General features: G+C 38.3%; 1 protein-coding gene across 4 annotated transcripts in view; it reads right to left on the minus strand.

The window, feature by feature from the left end:
- LOC147255694 (microphthalmia-associated transcription factor-like) overlaps positions 1-16,243 on the minus strand; it is a 36,534-nt gene extending 20,291 nt beyond the window's left edge. For 2 of the 4 annotated variants that reach the window (XM_086213563.1, XM_086213562.1), the window contains exon 1: positions 15,201-15,411. In XM_086213563.1, the coding sequence (XP_086069689.1) occupies positions 15,201-15,304 (104 nt within the window). In that variant the 5' untranslated portion in view covers positions 15,305-15,411. Of the gene's footprint in view, positions 1-3,218; positions 3,311-15,200; positions 15,412-16,169 lie in introns of those variants that run through there. The other 2 variants (XM_086213565.1, XM_086213564.1) reach the window with 2 other exon arrangements.
- Positions 16,244-20,930: the final 4,687 nt, after the last annotated feature.

Consider the following 20,930-nt stretch of genomic DNA (forward strand, 5'->3'; position numbering starts at 1 on the left):
GCTTGGGGCAACAATTTAAATCAGCATTTTTCAGATTCTTGAGATGTGACAGACGTTCCTTTGCCACTTCCTGCTCTGTTCATTTTGACTCCACAGAGGGTGTAAAATTTCCAGAAGCTTCTTTATCAAGTCATCCTTAAGTTTAAACTATAGTGCAAAGTATAGTGCATACATCACACTTTAAATTCTGCATATGGGACAGAAAAAAAATGTGTCATGTTGTCTGCAGAATATACAAATTCTAAAAATGCTACCAACTCCTTCCTGCTCACTGAAAATTCCAAACTGCCATACTCAAAATGTCTCCTAGGTCATTCTAGGTGTTAATGCACGGGAGGCTTTAAGTTTCCACATCATACTTGTACTCTGAATGTTTAACCAGGATTGGCTTCCAAACTATTTATGTCACAAATCATGCTTGGAGTACCGCCTCTTTGAATCAGATTTTCAATTAGATAATTGCCTCTAAATAAATGAATAAAAAACCTTTTAGTGTGAAACTCTGAACACACATCATTCTCCACAGTGAAGGTCAAACATCCAGCTGCAGGGCCAGGATAAAAAAAAATCCCCACATTTCTGACTGGAGGGAGACTTAAAGGTCTACAGTTAAGAGTTTTACCTAAAATTGTATTAGTCTTGGCAATGTCTCCTCTGATTAAAAGGTCTTCTCACCCTTAAAGGCAATTTGAGTGCAAAATTAAAAAAAAAAAAAAGCCTCAAAATAAAACGCATTCTTTATCTCCTCAAACACAACAACAACCTGAAGGTGTAGCAACGCTCACAGGCACGAGACACCAGTTTCACCAGATTCATGGTTGTTAAAACACAAGCTCTCAAGAAACATTTGCAGTGTTGCTCACCGACATTTCAGCGGAGGTGTAGGAGGGACTGAGCCTCGAATTACAAGCCTTCATCCGTATGTCAGCGTTGGATCACCTCTCCCAAATGTTTGTAGAACTACAATTATGATTTCATAATGAGACTAAATTGATGTCCTTACTGCTTGACATATTACAGATAAACTGTGTGAAGTGTTTGAAAGCCACATAAGCTATACTGAATGTATTCTTGTTGAAATATGCACAACTGACACAGCATTTTGCGCACATTCTATACAGTGGAAACATTTCTCTTTACATCAGTAAGAGGTAAACTGCACAAGAGCTAAGGAAAGCCTTAATAAGAGCCAGGTTTTAGGCTTTTAGTCTAAACCAGCATGTAATTATAGCATAAATTACAGGAACAAACAACGCTTCACTTGATAGAAAAAGCACATTGTGTAAAACGCACATTTTGCAAAGCCAAGACTACAATTTTAATGAAGATATTAGGCTTGAAATTTTGATTTGTCAAATCAACTTTAATGGTGAGAATACAAAGTGTGATTTTGTAAAAACCTGAGCAAGCCTTTGAAAATATTTTTTTTTCATGCATAGTATGGTATTTAATGTGAATATTTCGAATAACGGCCAGTGCTCGATGGGGATCCCTCACATTTGTTTTTCAAGAATTCTGAAAAAACACTTAAGCGAGTGGACCTTATAATAAAAAAAAAAAATAGTCAGTATTCTCAGGCTGAGAGTATTGGTAACAGTGCTGTAAACAGCACTGGAGAATTATTTTTGTGAGTATTTAAGTTCAATCCTGGCTGTTTTTGAGTCATCCTGCTTAAATACAAAACCTCCTTGGCAGAGGTCATTACCAAGTTGTAGTTTTTCTGTGCTTCATGGAGCATTATTCTAATTCTTATCTCAGGGTACTTTGGTTTTCTGGCCAACACAAACATACATATGTCACAGTTTTCACTAAATTGTATTATTCTCACATATAGTGGACAGGCAGTGTTTCTGATTAAAAAAAAAAAAAAGCTCTGAAAAAGAAACTGACAAATAAGGTTAATAACATACATGGGGAGCATGGAAGCCTAAACAGAGCTTAAAAAGTTAGCATTGGATTTAGAGGTATTTGGTGGACAGACACATAACCGTCCCCTCCTGTAACGACTAGTGAGTCAGATGGCCATATCAATTTAAAAGGACAGATTATGTCAGTATTTTATTGCTGTTGTTGTTTCTGCTGCCCCCAAGTGGCCACAAAATGATCGTGTAATGCGCAGTGTACTTGAACATTACTGTGTTGAAATTGGCCATCAATGACCCGTAGATGAAGACGTTCAAACTTCAGTAATGACAATAAATTAATCTCCACATTCAGAATCTCAACACTGTAGACAATACTTCAGGGGACGGAGCTTTTTTGATTATCAATTCCTGATGAACGGAGTGATGTGTTTAAATGTGTGTTTGTGTGTACTTCAATAACCAGAAGCCTCCCAACAAAGCAAAGCTCAACATCTCTCAATTATTTCATTTTGACTCTTTGGTGGCTTTTTGCCAAGCTGACCACTAGAACACATAAAAAGCTCTATTGTCCCTTTCAACTGTTTTTTTTCCACTAGTGTGCGTGCGTGTGTGTGTGCATGTGTGTGTATGCACACCTCCTCTCATGTTTGTGTGTATCTCAAAAAAAAAACAAAGGCTGTTCAGTCTTGAGGAGTCCCACCCACCCAACTCATGATTTCTCTGATTATGCTCACTTTTCCGTCATTATTAGCAGAGCAGTTGAGCTTTGATGCAGGTTTAAGTGACTGACAGACATTCACAATACAGGGAAGCCAGGCAGCGTTGGATATCTGACTGGAAGAAAAACACAAAAACAATCTCTACACTAGACAACTACACCACCAGTACTTCTGCAGGTAACAGCCTCCCTCTTTGAACACTTTTAATGTCTCTTTTTTTGACCAAGTAATAGCACTTCCTATTGGACAACAATGGAACAACATTCTTCTTTTAAAATCCATATCATTACATTTAAACATTTCAGGTTACTTTAAAACATTTTCAAACTTTTTTTGTCATTTACTTTTTCCAAAAATGGGTGTAATTTTTTGAAAGTAGCAAAAATAGTTGATATGAATCAAGAACAATTGCATATCAAGAATAAATACTAAATCCTGTGTTAATTGACCAGTTTAAGTCCAAACTATTGAACACAAATAGCCTATGAAACAATCTGCTAGCAACGCTTGCTGTATGTGTCTCCTACACACAGCTCTGTGCACATTGTTCATACATTTAGTGCTGTCAAACACAAATGCAACCAAGCTCTTATACATGCCAATAATATCACAGATGCTGCGGTGCCATACTCACAGACAGTCAAATGAGCAAGGTCTGTACACTTGCACTCCAATGGCCTCCATATTTGTTTGTTTTTTCCTGAAGGTGTACCACCCGCCCTTGGAGGGCAGTGAAAGTCATGCTGGTGGTGCAGCACTGGAAGTGTGTCAGAGGGGGGAGGCTCCAGGGCCCGGTCTGGACCCTCCAATCGCCACTCAGAGTCCCGGGCAGAGGACCAGCCCAGTCCAAGCAAACCTCAGCGCAAGAGCAGAGCAGAGCAGAGGAGAGGAGAGGGGAAGAGAGGAGAGGAGAGAGCATGTGCCCACTGGAAACACACTGTCCATCAACACACCGCTTAAAATCACAGAGATATGCTTTCACCAAGAGATCTGTAGCCACTATTGTGTAGATGGACAACAATCAAGATTTTAGTTCTGCAAAAAAAAAAAAAAAAAAGGTTTCTATGTTCACATCAATAACTTTTATTTGGTTTATTTATCTAAAGATGAGTTTTTAGGAGTACAAAATTATAGGCTCACGAAACATGACAACACCTAAAAAAAATGGATGTTGGACTGATTTCAAACCAACAGGAAGTCCACCATGGAGCTTTAACAAACTCCTTTAGGGGTTTTATCCAATTTTGTTCCAGTTTAAACCATGTATTCAAGCCCCCTTTTTAGGCTGCATTGAAACAGAAACCAGTTCTCTACTAACAAACAGAGCAAGTTTTTTTTTCTAAATTAATTACATTTTATCTCTATAGCACCAAATCATAACAAAGCTTATCTCAGTACACTTTAGTCAAACAGGTTTGGGTTTGTTTTGTGGTTTTTGCATCAGGAGTTTAACTTTAGCCTGTTAGGACAGTGTGAGAGCCCTTTTGAAATACAAGGAATTACTATTCATGTGCCAAATGAATCGCCTTTTTAGGGCCTTCACATGCTCAATAAACTCTGCATGTGCATCAGGCACATTAGGCAGGAAAAAATTGACCTATTTTTCTGGGTCTCATGCATAGTTGTGTAAAAATGACTTGATGGCACCCACTACAAATTTTCCATTTTTAATTAAGGAAAAATACTTTAGTTTTATCTACATGTACGAAATTATAGGTTCACGCAACATGACATATTTTCATTTCCCCGCAAGTTGCGTGAACCAGAAGGGGACCGCGTGCGTGTCTTCATATCCGTACATCCAATTCCTTATCTGACACGTCTTTTTCGCAGGAGCCCGTCTTGATTGCAGAATCTCCTGACTGACATCGTTGAGCACACGGGGACACCTAACTCCTGAAGTCCAAAATGACTGAACTAATGATACACGGATTCTCCAGCCCCCCGCGACCTTTACTAGGATAAGCAGTAAGAAATGAATGGGCGGATGGATATTTGCACTTGTTACATAAACATAGGAAAAAGTACACGCATATTATATCTATATCTAATTATCAGTATCTAAACCATCCAGCCATCCTGTTGAGGGTCTAGTATCTATTGAGTATCTAAACCCTACATTTGTGTCTTTAACTCACTTAGACAGGTATATTTAAGGCGTGTTTCCACTGGCTCACTTCAGCTTGGATCTGGTGGGGTCAGGTTGGCGAGGCTCCGTGCGGGTGCGTTTCCACGAGCACTGGGTACCACGTCAGCGTGGGTGAACTCAACGGCCAAGAGTTCCCTGGTGTAATTTGTGTGCGACACAACAACAACAATGGACGACAGCCTGGCAGCGTTATGCCTGTTGCTCAGTCAGTGGTTTTTGCTTAAACTAAAAGTAGGGGATGACAAACAAGCAAGGCTTGAAGCAGCAAAACAGAACACCCAAGAAAAGTATTGGCAAAGAGAAGAAGATGCCAAAGTTCAAAGAGAAGGAGGAAAAAAGAGCCGGAAGGCAAACGAGGAAACCAAGAAGGAGAGGTCAAAGTGGCTAAACTGGTGTTAGCCAAGATGAATTAAGTTGCCACCAGGGGTTTATGTGAATTCATTGAAATTAAATGCTCTAGTGAAATTGTATATAGTTTAGTGCTGTCAGTATTTTGGCCACCTCTGAACATATTATAAATTGTTTTCAGTATATTTTGAACTGTCAGTGTGTTCCTTGATCATTTCAACAACTGCAAATACACACAGAAATTGATTTGAAAATTTAAATTTATTTAATAGTTTTTGTTTTGAGTTTTATTAATACATAATGAATATAGTCTACCAAAAATGAAAAAAAGTGCTTCAAAACATACAGATATAACATACAACTTACAGATATGTCTCATATCTCCAGTTGACATGCTGGATGCAAGGCTGGTGAAAAAAGTCTGCAGAGTTATTCCATTGTGTGAAGTTATTAAAATAAAAATAACAAAATAACAAAATAGTTTAAATGTTCAGCTTTACAATGTTCAGTCACAGAGAGGAAAAAGGAAAGGTCACTCGTTTGTTGCTTGTTATCATGGTTGTTTTGATGCATGGCAGCAAGCATGGATTATGACATCATGTCTGATTATGTTTTCTGTATTTGAAGTGCATCGAGTATCATATCGGAAACTTATTCCCCATCTCACATGAGTTTCTGCATCAGTCTTAAACCTCACAGGGCCCTATTTTAAGTATGGAACAAGCTTGCGTTAGGCCAAGCGCCAGACTCTTCGCTAGTTTCAAGCTGGAGCAAATGATGTTTCCAGGCTAAGTTCTCTCACACCTTTAACTAACAAATGAGCTTGTGCCCCACCTGCGTCGGCAGGTACTTCAGTATGGTAATGAGGCAATGTCTGGCAACATGTGTGCCATAGAGCAAGAAGAGGCTGGTAGTTGGTCAATGGTGTTATGCGTGAAGTTCTATTTAAAGGGCGAATCAGATTCAGAATACTTTATTAGTCCCAGAGGGCAATTCATTTCTACAGCCTATCCCATTCATGTAAATAAATAAATTAATACACTAACAACAGATACCAACATCCACAACAACATCGACAAACAAGCAGATGTGCAGTCAACTGCCTGGCACCATAGATTACTTAAATAGGGCCCACAGAGTACTGAAATGGTGGATTCCTCCTTAAGAGGCTGTGACTGCAGGAGCGGGTTGTTTACAGCCCTGTTGCATGACAGCATCCAGCGTGTCTGACTTTGATGTTTCCCTGGGCAGATTTCACCTGCTATGTGAAGGCATTCAGTTCCCTTGTGAAGGGAAATTATAAGCGCAGCATTTGGTTTTAGTCAGCAGCAGAGTGAGTGAAGCAAACAAAACATGAACTTACGATCCTGGACGAGACACGGAACAGGTAGTGATACCAAACTGCACACGGTCCATCTACACAAAACTTTTCAAACACGTCATTCCTGGTGATAATGACGAGTGCAAAAATGCCGTGGCAGGCTGATGAATTTTGATCATTCGCCATCAAACCCAAACTGTTACAACTACTTCCCACATCGTCAGATCTGTTTCAAACAAGTTGATGTTTGACATGTTTAATAAGCATCTCGGCCCTACGATGGACTGGCGACCTGTATGGGGTGAACCCCGCCTCTCGCCTGTAGCCGCTGGGATAGGCTCCAGCCCCCCGCGACCCTTCATAGGAATAAGCGGAAGAAAATGGATGGATGGATGGATGGATAAGCATCCCAGCTGATGAGAATTGACCCTTGCTAATAGCACCAGCCAGTGGTTACGGGAAGTAAATTAGATGTAACAAACTCAAACTGATTAACATTGAAATTACAGCCTGCTGGCTTTACCTGACGTAGAGCAACATACTGTAGGGTAAATGCATCTTCTACTACCACCTAATTGAAACAGCAAGTGATGTTTGCACTGCATCGTGGAAATGTTAGTTCCATTCCCCTGTCAGGGGTTATGACATCATCCCACTTCGAACACCACCCACAGTAAATCATTCAATAATGTGACACAAACTTCAGATTAAAAGAGATTTTATTTGCCATTTGAAATAGGAAGAGCCATAGATACCAGCAGGCATCGGGAGAGAAAAAAGTAGTCTACTCTGCACTGCAGAAAGCCACCGTCAAGCTAGCAAGTTTAAAGTAAGTAACATTTTGTATGGTTCACAAACTGTAAATATGAGAGATGATGGATTGTTACCAACACTTTTATCTTGCTAAGGAGAATGCTCATTGGCCTGCTCACTCTCAGGGCGATGACCACGTTCTCTGTGGGCAGCTTGCCAGATGGAAAAATGGAATACATCCTCTTGGATATATGCAAGATTCCATCTTGTCAGTCAGGTTAATATTGTACAGGAACAGTGAGAGAAAAAAAAAAAAAACAGGCTCAAGTGAGAAATCACACCAAGGGTTAGCTAAGAAACTGCAATAGCTCTCCCCAAATGAACTGCCTTCTTTTGTCTCTCTGTTCCAGACTGCAGGTGATTTGCTCCCAAATAGATCCTGGAAGACGAAACAACCTCAGCCATAGCACAGGTCAGTGATGATGACCCTTCAAGCCAGTGCACTGATCCACTCTGACTCCCCTGCTGAGCAAAACACTCCAGAGTGTTGCAGCTGGTCTCAACCAGTGGAGTTAGTGACAGAGAGATACATTAGTGTTTAAGTGTAAAGTCTAAATAATCAATTTGGTAGGCCTCGCCCCCCACGGGGATGCAGCTTGAATTATGGTTTGAAATGTATTTTTTGTGTTGTTTTTTTTTTTAAATAAGGGAACATACAGATTATTTGAGGAACACACTTATTGTTGATTCGTTGCAGATACCCTTCTCTCCTCTCTCTCTACAGACCCCAAACCAGACGAATAACTTCTAGTTATCTTAGCTACAATGAAAACTAGCATTTGGTAGTTAAACTCCATCTCATAAATCATCACATACCAAACTTTTGTAAAAACTTTGCTTGCATTATTAGAACTACGGTTGTGCTTATTATTCGTGGAGAAAAAAAAAACTGTTGAAAATGAAAAGACGTTGGTGTTTTATTAGAAAAGGTTCTTTGACTGCCTCAGCTTCTCGTCCTCTCCCCCCTCCCTCCCTCTTGGCTTCAAAAGCCTTGAACTAAAATAGATTGAGTGCTGCGTCAAATCACAGTGCCCAGTCAGGAAAGTAGTTCCTAGTATGTGTCCGACTCTAAAATAGCAACATCTCCTCATTTTAAAAAGTTTTTGATAGTAGATATAAATCACATTCCAAGTTATTTATTGCAGGTAAATACTTGTTGTTTTTTTGAAGAAAACCGTAATCAGTGACTTTTGCCAAAGCTCTCTGTCCCACCCACTGTTCGAAGTCAATGCAGCTAAGCTAACTAACAGTCAGTCATCCGGTGGGAGCCTGGATCCCTGTAATGCAAGCACAGAGGACACACCTGTCTTGTCCATGTCTGACTTTAAGGACAGCAAGCAACTTGTCAAAAAAAAATACGAGTATACCTTTAAAAAGATGAATGGAAGAGAGAAAGACAAAGAATGTATCGTACACAAAGGTGAGTTAAAACATATCTTTGTTGACCGAATACAGAACTACAACAAAGCAGCTGAATAGAAGATCATGATAATTCACATACTGAAAACGATATTTAACAGATCGAACCACAGAAATCAGCAACGTTTTTGATTAACTGGATCAGTTCAGCCAAATTCCAAACATGACCCAGTTACAGCAACTCTAACGTACAAATCTGTTGCTTCTCTTAACCCCACGGTAGTCACAACTGTCTACAAATACTGCATTTTCCACTGAGAATCAAAAGGTCAGACATTCTCACTGCAGGGCTAATCATCACTCATGATGCTTTTTAAAATTATGCACGAGATCAAACAATCACATTATTTACTTCACATACACGCTAGAAAGTATGAAAAAGTCCACCCAGATGGTACAGACAGACCTCCGATGATTTCTACGTAATGTTTCTTCAGAAGCAATGAAAATGTCATGATTGGTCTCGATATGTTATCTGTTCTTAATGGAGTCATGCTCTACTTCTCCAACAAGTTTCATGACAACCGGCCATGGATACTGTGTGATCCCGCTGACCGAAAGACACACAAACATTCTCGACTTTGCTCAAAAGGTACCACCTGTGTCTGGCAGCTCTTTTATGTTTTTCGTTTTTTTTTTTCTTAAATCATAAAAAAATGACCACACATACGCTATAAATCAAATTGCCAATAAACATAGATAGATTCATATGGCTAGGGATGACAAGCGAAAAACAAATGTGGAAAGCTATAACAGAAAGCCTCCCAAGATATATTAAGGATTTTTTGCAGCAGTATTTCCAGAAAGCCCTGACTGGTTGGGATAACCTGAACTTGCCCTTAGTAATTCTCCTCACTCGTTGTCAGGAGGACTTGCTACCGTTCAGTTTCCTCTATCTGAGCTTTGGCAATTCGACAAGGAGAAAGAGGATCCGTGGACAACCAGGAAAAGGTTTTTTTCGACTTATTTTACTTCCAGGTTGAGTCAGTCACATTTGTTTTAAAAGGACATCCTGCGAACAAAGCTAAGCACTTTTTTTTTTCCTGGAAATTGATGAAAAGAGACAAATTCATTCTTACAGCCTAAGTGTGGTTACCATTAAAAATATTTTCATATTATGTAAAAAAGTGCATGAGGATGAGTGGTTGCTGTTGTTGTTTTTTTCTTCTCTGAAAGCTGTGGTTAATGCAATTAAATATCTTAGAAATTAAAGGATTAGTCATGAAGCCTGAAAACTTCTGAGAATTTTCTGTTTTTCCTTTAACTTATGTGAAAGCAAAATGACAATTGGTGGGTTTCTGAACCAAACAATTTGAAGAACATAACTCTCAGAACATATTCTTTTTTGCTATATTTATTAATCGAATACGCAAGTTGGAAAGTAATCCCTCAAATATTCTGCATCAGGCCCGATATATGTATGAATATATAATATATAATATGAATATACATGACCACTCTCAAAAGTGTCAAATAATTGCTTTTATCAATGCAGCTTTTAATTCAATTTCCTTGAAGGAGCCATCCCAAAGGGATCGATAAAGAGAAGTCTAAGTCTAAGCGTGAATATGAGGGACTGTGAATTTTCTATAACACTGCAGTTCCTGATGGCCGCCAACAGAGGCCGACAAAGATCGCACATCATTGTTGTTAACCAAGAAGCAGAACTAAAAAATAAACTGCATTTTAGAAGGAAGGAAATAAAAAAAAGCATACATGTGACTGAGAGGCACAGAAGAGGTCAGGATCGAGGGAATTCAGATCAAGTTGTCACTGTCTTTTTCTACAGCAATAACAACACCTGTTGGACCTCTCTACCGTCACTATTCGGGACCTTCGGGGACAAGCTGCTCCAACTTTTTAGCATCAATGTCTGGCTCAGTGTTCTGCCTGGGGCTGTTAGTTTATACTCTCAACTAAACACAAACTGCAACATGTTAAATGGACAACATTATTATATCATTACATCATTTCAATGAATGATTAGATGCCTCCAGTCACATTTAAATATACTGATGCCCCCTAATTTCTGAATACGGATCAAAATGTGAAAGCCGCCACTTAATTTATGAATATATTTATATACTTTTCATATTTAATACCAAATTTGTGCAGACAAAACTAAGACATTTGCTTGTTCCTAACGATGTATTATTACAAGTTCCTACAAAGTGTTTCCTTGATAAAACTTTAAATTTGAATAGCTTATTTAAAAGAATTGAAAAAAGTTATTACCCGAAGACATGATTAGATTCAGCACATCATTAATTTAATATACATCAAATCATCTGCCATAGTAATTTAGTTTATAGAGCCACACAACCGCAAAAGCAGCAATGATAATTATCTTTAAACAGGGAGATGTCGAAGGTTTTAATCATCAAAAACTTTATAATTGCTTATAATAAAGCAGAGGGCACTGGGAGGGAAAGACAAAGAGAGAGCATACCTCCGCCGCCACCAGATCTACATCCAAATTTCAGGGAAGGCCTATTTCCTACTTCTTATGATGCGTCTTACTAGAACTTTAGAACATTGCCTAAGGCTCTCCATCTCTGTCCCTTTGTGTTTAGCTGTTTAAGGATACAATTTTCTCCTATGTGCCCTTCATGTATGTTCTGTGAGAACATTCAAGGATTTGTAATACAACAAATGTCTTGTGACCTGCTACACAGATAAGTTATGAGCGTAAAACATGCATAATTTCATAATTATCAAAAATTGCAACTCCGTCCCTGCTTCCAGCAACAAAAAAGATCCTTAGTGAAGCTCAAACTGATGTTTCTCACAACATTTAGGAATGGTAATTGATTGGAAATGATCAAGGCTGTTTGTTATCCATTCTGTTTAGCAGTACAATTTTTTTTTTTTACTTAATTTCTGGTACGTTAGAAAAAAAAGGGTGGGCCTCCACAGGATTTCAAATGTTATGTTGTCTCTGAGTTTAAACACGGTGTAGAGAAACACGGTGGATAAAAGTTACACTTGTCTGTGTAAAACATTTGAACATATTCAAAAAAAATATGACATTGCTCAGTGAGTGTCCTGCCCGAGGCATCTGTCAGTAAAAACATGATGAAATGGATAAAAGGGAACTGATAAACTCTGACGCATACTGCATCGATTCTCAGGCTTAAAGATACCGATTCTCTAAGGTTTCCAGTTCCCGATTCCAATCCTTAACCCAATTGTAAGGCCAATTTATCAAGAAGACAGTTCAATGCAACAACAATGGTATCTTAGTGTCACTGCATGCTGAGAAAAATTGGTTAACAATGTACAATGTGATGGATATATTTAAATTACAGCACCGAAGTATTTTCATTTACAGCGTTGCACAGTCCCATTTACCTCTTTCTGTAAATGTAAGTATTTTCTACCCAGTGCTGTTTAGGAGAAACTGCGTACAAAATTTAAAAAAAATATTATCAAGTGGGAACATTAGCTGAAAAAGTTTGAGACTCACCTCAAAGACTTTTGGCCTCAAGCTGATAACAGAATAGACATTTGTAGGTGATTTTTGTGTAAAGTTTGCCTGCACACACCCCCCCCCCCCCCCATATAACACATCCCCTGCTAAATTTATACATCTTATTTACACTGCATAGAAGACTAGTCTCACTGCCTGTCCCACATCTATATTAGGCACAAAGTCTGGCACATCGCCTTTGGAAGCCTGAGTGCTCTGTCAAACTGATGAGTCGAGATAGACAACAAAAACATCTGTGAAAAGCAAAGTTGACATTTCTGTGAAAAGCAAAGTTGACATTTTGTCAGACTTTTGTCAGATTTAGAAACAGAGGAGGGCAGCCATGACAACACATCAGACAAGATCACAATCAGTCAAACTAATTATATCCAATTTACGCAACAATGGCTCACTATATACTCATCACGACTATTATTATGCTGGGTCATTCTCATGTGACGTGGAAGAGGAAGTGGGACCTTCGACTGAAACAAGCAACTTCACAAAATCCGAATGGAATAATCTTTGATTTTCTAAAACAAGAATTTCTGTTCTACTGGGACTGACTGTTTCCCTGCTAAGCTGCCAGCAACAACGCAACACTGCTGGGCTTCAGTCTGTATGTGTAACAGTGTAATGACATTTCACTAATGAAGAAATTAGCTTAAAAATGCAGAAGTGGGTTAAAGGTTACGACCGTCTTACACGTCAATTCTTGTCCCTGAAATGTTATTTTTATGGCGATTTTATAGAAATAGAGGCTGAAACATGACATTTCTGCAACAAAATGTGAGGAGCCGGAGGGGAAAGAAATAACAGGAGTGTAGAAAGCATCAGCAATAAGAGCTCTGTCTCAACACAGAGACGTACTGTCCTCTCCATGTCTCACCCTGACAATGAGGCCATGTCTTACTACCTCTAAACAAGTGTGGCCAAATCAGACAGCGTTCTGTTAATAGTCACCACCGTCATCAATACTTCTCAACGGCGACGTCATCATCATCATCATCATCATCATCATCATCATCATCATCATCATCACACAGGCACAGTGGTAAGTTTCACAAGTTCACGGTATTATCACAGCTGAAGTGTTAACTATGTTTTACACAGAGAAGCCAGTCGGCGTTTTCTTGATTTAACTTCAAAATAGAGAAGTGACTACTCAATAACTCAATAGTGAGCAAGAGATGATTTATGTATATTACGCAACTGTATTGAATGGAAAAAATAGAGTGAGAACTGTTAGGTTTACAGATGATTACACATACGTGTTTACATTTGTTTCTTTTCCTTTAAAGATCAGTCCAGCAATTCAGAAACATCCTTGCTCCATGACAAAGTACATGTACTGAGCACTTCTTCCAAAACAAAGTGTGAGGGGTCAAATCAGACCACACGGACCTGACTCGGCTCCATGTTGACTGATACTAACCCTAACCCCAACCCTATGTGCCAAATCTGAAAGTAACTTAAACCTAAGTCAGTAATTTTTTTGGTTCATGTCCTGAGACACAGCAAGAACTTCTTCTCTCTGTATTTATGCGACATTGTTTCAAATCTGTGCCACTTGCCTGTTGTAAATCAAACTTTATCATTTATCTTTTTATATCTCACATATTTTTTTTTCAAAATATGTAACGATCAATCTCAAGAAATGTGATTGATTTATTTATTCTTTTTAAAAGGTTTCTCGATAGAGTGACAGGACAGATAGTAAGTACTACATAGTTTTTAGCATAGCAAACACTAGCAACCCTAACCCTAACTGAACTGAGAGAAAACGAGGGGACGCAACTTAAGTTCTATATCCTGAAAAAAAATGATCATATTCTATACAGAGGATCAGTTTTTTTTTTTTCTAAATTGTAAATGGGAGTCACAAGTTTTAAAACAACATACAGTATATTTATGATGTATTCATATCAATACATGTCAGGGTCTAGTATTCTGTTACTGCTCATCACAGTACTACACATAATTCACAGTAGTAGTGGAGCTTAAAGTACAAATTATTTTATACAACTTTATGAATGTATGCAAAGTATTTAAGGTCAAATTTTCATTCCAATTTATAAGAATGATATTTTGCACAACTGAATACACTAAATAAAGCTCCCAAAAAACACATCAAAATTAAAGTGCATGTAAATTATTGTGTCACTCTTTGAACAGTAACACAATGAAATATGGCCGCCTTAACACAAGTGGTTCATTATCACGGTATATTGTGATACAACATCAGTACCGTGGATTGGAATGTCAGTCAGGTATTTTGAAAAAAGCGATGTATTGGTGCATCAATTTTACTACATGGCGCCACATTCTAGGTAGTCTCTTATGCACCTATGACGACGGCTTGGTGTGTGAGGTTTTGGCAGGCTTTTCTTTAGATATCACGGCCTACAAGCAAAATCTGCTGCAGTTTTGTTTTGTCAACTCATAATTTAATAGAAAGAAATACCAAAGCTGGATACTAAACCACATTTTGTCTATTTGAACTCCTCACGCTCTTTAACCGTGTTTGTTAGTTTTACCGGAGCAGCTTTCAGACATTGTAAGATGACTTAAAGCTACAATTTGATTACAGCTAAACATGGATTTTAGGCACTTTATCACATCACACTTCACTAAAACAAAGTAATTTACGTGAATAATTCAAATCTTATTTTTACTCCACTGACAGAAGATTCCTCTATGACTACTGCAATTTTGGGACATGAATAAAATAATAATATTTTAAGATTTTCAGGCAAATCCAAATAAAACTTGCACCTCCCCCTACTTAATCACCTTGATGGGGAAGATAGATATGTAGATAAGTAGATAAATGAGCCAGAGCCGCATCTCATCAAACTCTGACCTGTCTGCTCCTGAGCAGGCTAATATTTGAAGTTGATGTTAACAAGACAACACCCAAGTGTTGCATAACTGCATGCCGGCAGAATAACCATTAGGAATGACAGGCAAGTTTTATCCCTACTGGAGAAGAAGACATATCTGCAGGCACTCGGAACAAAGTCTGCGGCCTAATTATCACCTACACACCAAAACCGCTCCAGCATGGGAAATAACTGTCTGCAGCCACTCAACTGACCTGTTTTCCAAGGGTTGACTCTTTAGCTCGTAATACGTTTTGGGTTCCTCTTGAAACTCCTCTCCATCATCGAAGTCGGGAACTATTCCCGATTCTGCCTGCATATTCGTAGATGTCAACTTTCAGACACGCGAAACTCCAAAAATAAACAGATGGACGATATTTGTGCCGCCGTACTTCGCTCAGTATGAACCACTGACAAGGCAAGCCGCATCTGTCCGGGACCCAGAGCTCTGTAGTCCACAACAGTGCGCTGCTAACGGGCTGCAGGCGCCGCTGGCGACATAAAAACTACAACTACCAAGATACAGCCTGACTGTTAATGTCAGCAAGCTTTTCATTGGCTGCAACATACAGGGGGAATTTACACAGCCTTATTTGCTCACACACTGAAACTCAAGCGATATGATATCCCTTAACAATGGTAATAATGGCAATAATGTATGAATAATAGGAATAACCGCTTATTGTGACAATTCCTATAAAATGTTAAATTAAAAATTTCAGTTACATAAAAATGCCGCTATGTCAGGCTAATGTTTTTGTAGCCTATTTTCATAAATCCTAATAGATAACACATACAACTTTTTTTTCCCAAAATAACTAATTTAACTGCCATTAATGGATTTTAACTTTTAATGGCAGTACACTAAAGGAGAAAATTCACTTCTCTGATTATAGTGATTATGCACAAAGTATCACAGGCTGTGAGCAAGAGTGACCTTGAAAACCCCCCAACATGCAGCTGGAGGTGTTATTCAGCCGCCGATGGTGTCATGTTCAAACATTAAAAGGATTTCCATCTGCATGCATGAAAGATTTTACTCTCTTGCCGGGTCGCTTTACCTACTCAGTCATAAAAATCCAGCAGGACAGGATTAAAAAATTATCACAAAACACTGCTGATACCGCAATATATCTATATCTGTAAACCTGGTGTGGAAATAATGTACATAAATGATAACAAACCTGTGTTGACCGTCATGTTTCTGTTTCCCCGCGTTTCCTTTTTCAGCCACTACGACCTGACTTCACTGCTCGCCTCCTCAGCTGCACTGCTCAGGTTTGCTCTCCTCACTGACTACACTTATCTTAACCACTAGGTGACAGTGTATAGCTGTGAACGCCTGAGTTTGTGCCCACGGGGGCGCTCTCTTTCCCAAAATGGAAAGTTAAATTAAATATTTGCATTCTTCTCATCCTGCTGAACTCGTTTAAGTAAGTAGTAGTTTAAGACAGCTCTTACCAATGCAAATATCATGAAAATGTTCTATGTGCTGAAGTGGAGAGCACAGTCTGCAGCATCCCAAGTTCAAAATCTCTCCACTTGTCTTATTTCCTGTCAAATGATCTCTTTACAATTAATATGATACACAATCACCAGGCAAGTTCTATCTCAGATGTTTTTTGGACAATATTATACAACTTTCACTGACAAACATGCAACCACTGTTTCCTTGAAATAAGAAATTTCCCATAAAAAAATTCCATCCCTATACATCACAAAATATATATATATATATATATATATATATATATATATATATATATATATATATATATATATACACATATATAAATTTCTTTGGCTCCTAATTCATTAATAACCGACAAATTTGAAGTGCTGAGGAAAATATGTAAGCCTTTGGACAGATTCTTGAAAAAGGATTCAGATATACATTTCACACACATCTAACAGTGCTATTTTCTGATTTTTGAATGAAACAAACAATCAGTTTATTCCTTATGATTTTGCTGTTGAAAACTTCAAGTAGGAGAAGTCATTCCATTCCCACCCAAAGAGTGCATTGTAATTTGCTTTTCAAGAACTCATAGATGGGTGTCAAGCTCACAGAGAGGATTTTCTCCCCTCCTGCATCACTTCTGTGTGAATCCAGAGAGCAGGAACAACCAGACACAGTGTTTTGGCTTGAAGCTAGTGGCTAAACCTGATGGCTAACAACAGCTACAGGTGCAAAACAACAACAAAACTTCCCAAAAAAAATGCCCATTCACGAACTCTGAATCAGATCACTTGGTATAAGCAACATTTATCCACCAACATATTGAGATTTTGGCTGGAACAAACTATAACTCTTAAAATTTGACATATATTTATGGTGGCACAGAACGCAACCAGCTGGGTCATTCAGTGAACCCAATCGTCAGTTGTCTACGCTGAACTGAAACTGATGTCGTTATTTTTGGCTCAGGTCAAAGTGTTTGTGGATTACTGAGCACACAACTGGATGAGTAAGACACGGATTGTATGGAACACTGCACTTGAGAGTTTGTAAACTGACATTTTTGGGTGGTGCTGCTGTTGTTTTGTTGTTGTAGCTGATGTTAATCATCAGTTGCCAGTAGCTTGAAGCTAATGGCTGGCTCTTCTTGCTTTTGAAATTACAAAGAAGTAATACAGGAGCGAAAAAAAAAACTATACGATATCGATATACAGCTGTTTGTGAGTGCTTTGAGGGAAATACACTTTTTGGGAGAAGTATCACATCAAGGAAGTATGTCTTTATGTATCAGTTTGACCAGCTCGGACATTTTCTTCAGATTTGTTCTAAAGAAAATGTAGAAAACACTTCCACCAATGGAAATAAAGCCAGTCACTAGAGCGCTGTATGAAGCTGATTATGTCTATAATAACTTTAATGTGATGCTAAAAAAAAAAAAAAAAAATACTTGCGGTATGAGAAGATGATAATTGAAATCAGATCCACAAAGAAACAGAATCAGAAACCTCAAATATTTTTCTTCTTGGTCACAGCAGTTGCAAGTGAACCAGAACAGGGAATATGATGCACGCGGGGTTTCTCATTCAGCCCAACGAGGACTGAGACAGACACACAACAGACAAGACAACACAGGGTGTTGTTACGGAATGAATAGAGACGCTCATTACTCAGGGCCTCCAGCTGAGTGTGGCCTCCAGAGGTTTAGACCACAATGCCCTTTGTAATTGCCCCAAGTGGGTAAAGTACACATGGTATACATATATGATACTTTACTATTGAGGAAAGCAGTATCAAAAAGAATAATCAAATTTTGGAAAATTAAAATTAAAAATTCAGTTCAATTTTTTTCTGAAACAAAGTCATTCATTAGACATATTTTGTCCATGGGAGGATTGCTCCAAACATATGAATATGACAAATATCCAGTGATGTCAGGGCATGCCCCATTAGATAGCTGAGACCATATAACTACAAATGTTATAGCGTTATTTTTACACTGTTTTGTTTGAATTCATCGAGCAGTGACCGTCAACATGGCTGAGTATTAACACAGAACACAAACTCAAATTTAGACAAACAATAAGCCAGCCCTTTCCCTGGAGACTGTCAGCCAATCATTGACGACTTACAAGCACTTCCTGTGAGCTTGTGTCAAAATAAGATCCTGAAATATGAGCCAGTACTATAATGTCGGGGAGTTTCCAGGGCTTTGATGAGGCCTCATCTTGACTGATCATTTTGTGGGGTCACAAGCATCATCAAAAAAACCACCCACGGGCCAGTTCTCATCACAAATTCACTGTAACGAATTGATCCAGCTACTATAAGTAAATACTGCAGTATACTACTTTTTGGAAATGTTTTCAAGTAATAGTGTTTCATACTGACTCTTAACTGTGGTGTTTGTATAAGTAGTGTGCAAACATGTGTGATGTCTCTCCAAGCAAATACAATAAGTGTATATTAATGTACAGTATCTGTCAAAGGTACTAATCTCTTCAATGAATATGTTTTTGTATTATTCAAATTTTGTTTAACATTGTTATCTGGTATTTCTCCAGGTATGAATGCCCAACGGTGTGTGTTTTTAGTTGTCAATAATAATAATAAAAAAACACCTAGATCTGATGACAAACAACATATTTTTATGAACTGATTGCAAATGTGGTAATTAAAGGGAACTGTGACTCTGGAATACCGAAAGACGTTTAAGTTACATATTTTCTGAGGAAAGATAAACTCAAATTTTTAAGAGTTGCTCATGTTTTCCAATGTTCTGATGACATTCATTAGATCCTTTTTTTCTCCATTTACAATTAAACATGTCATTGTTCTAAGCCCTTTAAGATTAAAAAAATACTTCCATAACAAATAAAGCAATTTCTAGTTATTTCATTATTCCTAAATTCATCCCTTTCAGTGTCGTTTGTTGAAATACATGCTGTGAGTGTATTTGCATCAAGCATCTGTCAACCAGCATTTCACTCATCAAAGGGGTGGAGACAGAGCCAGTTATGCATAATGCAATGCAGATGCATATTGTTGTGAGTTGCGTGGTTACAGTAAGGGAATATTGTGCAAAATGATTTCAAGATTGACGATGATTTGGAAATCGGTGATTTATATTCATTCTCCACTCTACATGGTTGCAAAATTTATTCCAACTTTAAAACGTTCCTGAACACGTAAATGTTCGGCAGAATGGGGCGTATGAACAAATGGCGACCTAAAGATTATTTTCTAATTTCAGAAATTGCACTGGAAATATGAACATTTATATATGTAGTTAGAAGGAGCCCAATTCCCAGAATGTATTCGAGTACAGCCTGCCATTGACGATACAATCAGATGACTAATGAGGGTAACGAGGGCAATGAGGGAATCCCAATCTTTTGTTTATGAGAGCGTTTAAGGAGCAGACTCACTGGACAGATGGTTTTTTGGGGGATCTTAATGAGATACTTATTCATGTCTCATGTCAGAAATCCATGTGCACTGGGGGTGGGGGAGCCAAGCTAGCTGTTAATGCCGATGAGATCATACAGTAGCAGGAGTGCCGTCAATTATAAATGCAGATTATCTTAGTATTTACGGATGATATTATGGGATGTCAGTGAGGCTGGGCTTCCTTCGGAAAATTACCACCTGAGTCACAGTAAAGACAGCAATGAATATTTGAAGAGCTCTGAGCAGGACAGAATATCACAGGTGAAACACACACCAATAACGAGGTTCTACCGTCTCTTTTCCACTGAATGTGATAAAGACAAGTTTAAGTGGTATTTTGACAAAGTACTGTATTTTACCTTTTAAGTACCAATGTGTCTTGATTGTTTTTTTGTTGTTGTTTGTTTTTTTGGTTGTGGATTAATGACCAGTATTAACATTGGCTTTGCATTTATTATTTTAATGTTATGTACGACAAGGCCAACTGGAATATTTGCAAACGGAAGAATGATTAAGTCAACAACCAACTGAAAAAAAACTTTATGCAAAACATAAAAGTTGACCTACATTTCAGCGTAGGACAACACACAAAGTACAGGTTGAGCTGCAAAGTTCTCTCAATATCGTGCCGTTTTTTTTGTCGAGGTTGTTTTTTGTTGTTGTCTGGTTAGCTAAACAAGCCTAAATGTCAATGTCACTAGTCAAGAGTCAACTGGTGTTCATCCTCCACAATGCTACCATTTCCCCTGCCTTGCCTTTTGCATGCATCTTTAGCTTCTTTAGATACGTTTTGGGAAATACAAGCTAAAACATACACACAGACACAATGGCTGGCCAGGCAACTCTGGGAATCTCTTTACTGCTCCAAAAGACAGAATTGTTGTAGTACATATTTAAAGGGAAGGTGTTAACTAATGCAGTACTGTAATACCGAGGAGTATTACTGCTGGTATCCACAACCAGTCGGGCGAGGAATTACCACAATTACGATACAATTACAAAAAATCTAGTCAACAATATTTTGATATACTGCTCAATG

The sequence above is a fragment of the Aulostomus chinensis genome, chromosome 9, assembly GCF_037954235.1.
Source record: "Aulostomus chinensis isolate RoL2024-O1b breed Wild chromosome 9, RoL_Achi_v1.0, whole genome shotgun sequence".
NCBI lineage: Eukaryota > Metazoa > Chordata > Actinopteri > Syngnathiformes > Aulostomidae > Aulostomus > Aulostomus chinensis.